General features: G+C 40.3%; 1 protein-coding gene across 1 annotated transcript; it reads right to left on the reverse strand.

The window, feature by feature from the left end:
• Positions 1 to 1,392: 1,392 nt before the first annotated feature.
• Positions 1,393 to 4,968, reverse strand: LOC121948991 (U3 small nucleolar RNA-associated protein 14 homolog A). Its single transcript, XM_042494574.2, has one exon. It carries the CDS (start codon positions 4,896 to 4,898, stop codon positions 2,496 to 2,498), a length of 2,403 nt encoding a protein of 800 aa, XP_042350508.2. The 5' UTR covers positions 4,899 to 4,968; the 3' UTR covers positions 1,393 to 2,495.
• Between the last annotated feature and the right edge of the window lie 1,916 nt (positions 4,969 to 6,884).

The following is a 6,884-nucleotide window of genomic DNA, read 5'->3' on the forward strand; positions in this document are numbered from 1 at the left end:
AACAGCTGTAGAATTGAATACATGTAGAATATTTAATTGATTTAAACTTTTTTTTTCAAAACAACATATTGAAGGGATTTGAGCTGGTTGAACAGAAAGGGGGAGTGGCACAGTAACACAGGGTACATGACAGGTGGATGCTTTTGATAATGTGACTTGGTTTTTTGTTTTGATGTGTTTTCTTTGTGTGTGTGTATTCAGACATGTCTGTTCTTATTTTGACTTTGTCTTGACTTTAATTATAATTTAATTTGATCGAGGTGTGTTTGTGAATAATAGGGCAGAAATTGGGAATATTCATGTTTAAAAGTATTATGAACTTTTTCTAAAGACATGAAATAAATATGATTTTTACTGAATATGTCTAATGGGCATTTTTGTGTGTTATATTTTATTTTACTCTCCCATGTTTGAAATAAAGATCTAAAGATGAAAGAAGATGGGGATGTTTTCCCCATCATTATTATAATCATCATTATCATTATTATTATAAGGGTTGTGATTGAGGATTATTTCCAGATTATGCTGAAAAACAATGAAATCAATCAATCATTCTCAAAATTGTTGCAGATTTTTTTTTTTTCTTTCCATTGACTTTTTGATTAATGGATTAATCATTTCAGCTTTATACATTATTGAAAATACAGCTGGGTTTTGTTCAAAATGTGTTTATGTTAGTACCAGTATAATACCCTATTTTAAGTACAGTAGTAAGTATTGCAATACTTTTTGGTAGCTTATTTTGGTTGTCTACAAACAAGCAGCAAGTTATCATACATACATACACACACACACACACACACACACATATTTGGTTTATTGATTTTTTTTTTCTGCATTCAGTAATTTGCTTGTAATAGTTTTACTTGAATACACTTCCCTGATTATACTTACGCACTAAGTAATATTTATCATGCGCAGCTTTTTCTCGTATCAGAGTATTTTTACAGTGTGGTATTTGTACTTATACTTAGGGTAAATGAAGGATCTGAATACTTCCTCAACCACTGCTGCTAACACTGCAGATGTTTTGTCACACTGGGTTTAGATTTTCTTGTAACATCAGTACTGACACTCTGGAAAAACACATTTACTTTAAGTTTATTTAACAGTATGTAAATTTCACCACTGCAGAAGTTCTTCTTTTCACAGCCTGTTTTAGTGACATCTCTCCAATCTTAAACATGTGCCACAGTCTTTGTGCATGGTACAGACAGTTTGTTACCTGTGCCAACAGGTGACTTATTATCAGTGGGATTCATCATTGAACAAACCTGGTCAGAGCAGCTTTGGATATTTAAGAACATTTGGTGCATCGGGAGTTGACTTCTTATATTTTCTCGTCCCACAAAATAAAACCCTAGGGCCAGCTTTAATATTGCACACACTTGATTCAAGATTAAAGAAGTTTATTTGACTTTTGTACATGCACAGGCAGTACAAGTACAAAGGAACTGCTTTTGTGCAAGCTGTGAGTGAATCGCTCTGCACACAAAATGCACTTTTCAAAATCAAGCTTTGAAAAATATTATTTATTAATATGATTTTCTTCTTTCATTAAGTCATTATTTTCATCATTCCTAATCATAAACATCAACACTTTAAATGGCAGGTTTTCGTCATGATGCCACCATGTTTTTAGATAAAACATCTTTTATTATTTTTCAGTATACTACAAAGTTGTTGTTTTTTAAATCACCAAAGGGATATGTGATATGTCAATGATTAGCAGCAACAATGATTGTGATAGTGCACCTAGTGGAATTAGCATATATTTTCTCCATGGTGAAAAATGACATCATCATGTAGAAAACACTCAAAAATGACAAATTCCAAGTCAAAAGTCCAGAATGACACCCAGAAATAAAAAGTCAGTTTGAATAGGTTTCAATGGAGCATTTTTTACCTTAACATTCGGAATGTAACAATTTAATTTCTGCAGTGTATTTTAGACTTATTGTAGGAGCTCAGTGGGAAATTCCAAGATTTAACAAAAATACACAATCTTCCTGAAATGTATGCCATATGCATGAACGCAGTCAAAATGATCAAAAAAATGAAGAAGGAAAAGCATGTAAAATGCACCAAACAGTCTCTAAGGGTGAAGAGAAAATATGAGAGAAATTTAAGAGAATGTTGTTGCATGAGTCCCTCTGTAATGTATTTAATAAGTGAGCAAATAAAGACTAGCAGTGAATAATTGAACTCACAGGCTTGTACGCATGTCTTTAACTCCACAGATGAAATTTATTTTAAACAATCTTCATTATTTGTTGATTTCTTTTTTAGATTTCATTTAACATATCCTGATATCAAATATACAATATGAAAGGCTCCAGAAAAAGGCTTAACGCTGAAATATTCTCATGATATAGACTGATGTAAAGTGATCAGCATCCCAAGCAGACAGTCACACACACACAGAGGCTCCAAACAGAAGCTCAGCAGTAGCTAACAACCTGCTTTTTTTTTTTTTTTTTTATCAGTAAAAGCCGTTAGTGTTTTTTTTTCCTAGAGTCCATGCTGCTTTTATTCCCAGCAGGCCCCTGCTTGCTGTCTTTCATAAGCTCCTCCCGGGCCATGGGCTCGATGATGGCGCCCAGCTGGGTGAGCACCTTGGGTTTGCTGATCTTCTTCACGGTGCGCTCGGTGTTCCAGGTGCGTCCCAGCGGGGAGCGGATGGTGCTCTCAAATTGCGCATGGTTCTCAAAGGGGAAGGGCAGCGAGTTGACCTGGTGGAGGCTGATGGAGCTGTTCCTCTGCTCTGACATAATGACGCTGGGCAGGTGCTGATCTTTCCTGGGTGGGGGTGGCGCCATCTTGATCTTGAACCTCCTGCGTTTGTTGCGGGACGGCCTGAGGTTGATGCCTCCCCACTCGCCCCACCCAGGCAGCGTCAGGTCCACCACCTTGGGCTTCCCCGCCTCCTCTTGCTTCCTCTTGTCCTTCAGAAAGTCGGAGATGACGTCGTCTCCGGCAAAGGCCTCTTTGATGATCCCTCTCTGGTCCAACTTTTCATCTGAGTCCTCAGCATCCTCGATGGTTGGAGTGAGGGGGCCTTGGATGACTTTTGTCTCTTTGGTGAGAACTTTTTTCAGCTCGATCCCTCTCTTCCTTTTCCTGCCTTTGCCTGCTGTCTGACCTTCAGAGTGCAGGGTGTCTGTGGCCGGGGGCTGCTGGGGTTCATCAGGCGCTTCATCAGCAGCAGCCGTCTCCTGACTGAGCAGCTCCATGTCCTCCAGAGTCCTGACCCTCATCAGTCCCTCCTCGAGCTGAGCTGAAGAGTCCGTGTGGCCGGCGTCTGCAGCAGCTTCAGCCGCTAATCCTCTGAAAATGCTCGTGAACTGTGAGAGCTCCTCCTCCTCTTTGTTTGACACTTCCGGCTCCTCTGCTGCAGCCTCCTTCTGCTCCTCCTCCTCCTCCACCTCCTCCTCCTCTCTGTCTGACACCTCCGGCTCCTCTGCTGCAGCCTCCACCTGCTCCTCCTCCACAGCTATTACAGCTGCTGTGTCCATCTCCTGAGCTGCACGCCATTTCCTCCTGCTGTCAAACTCTCTGAGAAGCGCTTCCTCTTCAGTTTCCATGACCTCCTCCTCTTCTTGTGCTAGATTTTCTGGTGCTCCGGGCTCCTCTGCTGTCAGATCCACAGTGTCACTCATTTCTTTTTCAGCAGGATCTTCAGACAGCTTCCCTCTCATCCAGGGGTTTGCAGCATCCACTCCTTGTTCTGCATCATTGACAAAATCTGGCAGCACCTCTGGGTCACCTGCTTCTTCCTGCTGTTCCTCCTCGTCCTCCTCTTCATTATTCAACGAGGTCACCAGCTTCTGGGTGAGCTCTTTGTTCACCTCCAGCTGCTGCTGCATGGCTTTGCGGGCGCCCTCGTCATACTTGGCCATGATGGCCTTGGACTTGGCCCACTTGCCGCTGTTCTGGTGCTTGAGTGACATCCTCTCCTGCATCCTGGACAGCTCCATCTTATTCAGCTCCTCCAGGGCTGCGCTGGGGTCCGTCTTCACCATCTCGTCAAACTGCTTCACCAAGTCTTTGCGTTTGGCTTTGTTCTGCACTTTGTGGTACTTCTTGCTCTTGATCTTCCTCTCTCTGCGTGCCTTGGCCTCGTAGTAGGACTGCAGGGCCCGGGCCTTTTGCAGCTCTGCCCGGCGGATCTTGGCCTCCTCCAGGCTCATGGCCCTCATGGAGGCCTCCTCTGCGGGTGTCAGGATAGGGTCATTGATGGGCTGTTTGTTGGCAGACAGCAGGGCGAAGATCTCCTGCTCCAGCGGGGTCTGTGCCTTCCAGCTGGTCACCACCCTCTCCATGGGTCTGGGGCCAGAGGGCTCCTGGTTCAGAGGGAAGACCAGCTGCTCGGCCCTCTGGTTCTGCTTGATGATCCCCTTCCAGCGGGTCACCTCTGAGGCGGCCTTCTGAAACGCCACATCTCTCTGGATCCTCTCACTCTCCTGCTTGCTCAAAGGACACTCGATGGTCTTCTTGCTCCGCTGCAGGTTCTGGAGCTGCTTCTTGGTCTTGGCGGGGACAGCCGGGGTTGTCTCCACAGTCCCGATCAGGTCCGATAGGTCGATCTTGTCCCTCTCCCCCTCCGCGTTGACCGTAAACTCGGACACGTTGAGGGCAGCCTCGGATCTCTCCCCCAGCTTCTTCTTCCTCTTACCTCCCAGCGCGCTGATGGCTTCCAGCAGCTTCTGGCGTTTTCGTTCATCCTCACCGTCCTCCTCCTGCTCCTCTTCACTGGTGATGTTTTCATTTTCTCCGTCTAATCCCTCCTCGTCGTCCTCGTAGAGTGCATCCTGCTGCTCCGGTGCGGGCTCAGCCGTTACCTTGGAGCTCTTTTTTGGTCGCGTTTTACTCGCTTTCTTCTTGGAAACTTTGGCCATGTTGGAGTAAACACCGCCCGGCTGTAAGACTGTACACACGTGTGCCGCGAACGTAGCTGGTGTCGTAAAACAGCCGCCACATCGTGAGCAGCACTGTCGCAAAACATCCCCTTTTCTTTTTTCTTCTCTGCATTTGCTGAAAATATTAAAAATACAAAAAAGGCAACAATGATAGAGTGTGTGCGTTGATTGCTACGAATAAAAAAACAAGTAAAATAGGAAATGTACAATGACATTTTAAAAAAAAACGTAAAAGGAAAAACAGGGAAAGAGCGCGAAAGAGAAAGTTGACCACATAATACAGAACATGAGCAGTCTGATGAGATTTTAAGTTCAAATGTGTATATGTGTTGCAACAACTATATCTGTGTACCCTCTTAAAATATTTAAAATCGTATTTCTTCGTATTTAATATTATTTCTCCTTCTGTAAGTGATCTTTGCGCTCCCTCTGCTGGGTGGAAGTGTGTGTGCACGTTGCGATCTTTTTTCTAAAATTTTAGTAATACATTTAACACATATAGGTTACATTCGATGTTTTAAAAATAGAGAAAAAATAAATGAGACTAAAATAAAGACTTTTACATAATAAATAAAATGTAGAGGAAATAAAGACGCATAACAAAATAAAAACATCCAGTCCGCAAGAAAGGGTTTCTTTCCTTTTTCGCTCTCTTTATCAAAATACACAAATGCAACAGTGATAGAATTTTGCGGAGAAGCCTGTAAATAACAATTTTTTTTTTTTTTAAAAAAAAGGAAATTTATGTCACATAAAAACGTGAAGAATAACAAGATTAAGAAAGAGACAGAGAAAATGGAGCACATGTTACAGAAAAGGAGCAGTCTGAGGAGATGTGGACTTTAAATGTTTATACGTGTTGCAACAATTATATCTATGTAGCATCTTAAAATGCATTTCTTTAACTGTATAAACTTGATTATATTTTTTTTCTTTTCTAATGAAAACTCCGCTGGATGCAAGTGCACGTGCATGTTGTGATTTTTTAAAGTTTTATTTAGACATTTAACACATATAAGCTACATCTGTTGTTTTTTAGTAGAAATCAAAATAACATTCATATTAAAAAATAAAGACAATTGCATAATAAATGAGATGTAGAGAAAATAAAGAAACATAACAAAAATAAAAAATATCCAGGCTCTGCTAAAAAGATGGAATTCAAGTGAAATGTCTAAATTACCTAACTATTGTTGCTAGTATAAAATTGAATTCCTTCATTTTTTTCTTCTCTGTCTTGATTGAAATTATTAAAATTTCAATATTGCTATCTATTGCAAATATAGTGATAAATTTTTAAAAAATGAATAGGAAATTCGTGACAATGTGTAAAGAATAAAAAGATGGAGAGAGAAAGACAAAGTGGAGCACATGTTACAGAAATGCTACCATTATTTAAAATAAAATTGAAAAGAAACTATTTGTGAGGAGAATAATTGTGCTCATAAAGAAGGAACCAACATAAAATAGCTTGCTTATGAAAGGTGGAGAGTTTCGTTGAAAGTTTAATATCACCATAAGGGCACATAAATAGAAAATTAACATCGTCAACTATTTTTTAACAAAAGTTTACAAAAATATTCTACATTCTATATGGATTTCTTAGGAATCTTTTAATCTGTAGTGCCCACCATGCACACCATACATCTTAAGATGCATTTCTGATGTAAGATGTATTTTATATTATCATTATTATTATTATTATTATTATTATTATTATTATTATTATTATTATTATTATTATTATCATTATCATTATCATTATTATTATTATTATTAACATTATTATTATTATTGTTATTATTATTATTACATTTATGACGTAGTTTGTAATATTTCTTCTTCTGACAGCAGTTTGGAACTGATGTTTTCCCTGGCGCTCCCTCTGCTGGGTGGAAGTGCGCGTGCATGGTGTACCGTCTACATGTTTATGCTCCTCGTGGCGTTTGTCACGTGTTTAAAACA

The sequence above is a fragment of the Plectropomus leopardus genome, chromosome 10 (genome assembly GCF_026936395.1).
Source record: "Plectropomus leopardus strain MGB_pleo_1.0 chromosome 10, ASM2693639v1, whole genome shotgun sequence".
Taxonomy (NCBI): Eukaryota; Metazoa; Chordata; class Actinopteri; order Perciformes; family Serranidae; genus Plectropomus; species Plectropomus leopardus.

Bases quoted from the DNA above. Each gene is read 5' to 3' on its own strand.
- LOC121948991 (XM_042494574.2), bottom strand. From the start codon at position 4,898: ATGGCCAAAGTTTCCAAGAAGAAAGCGAGTAAAACGCGACCAAAAAAG.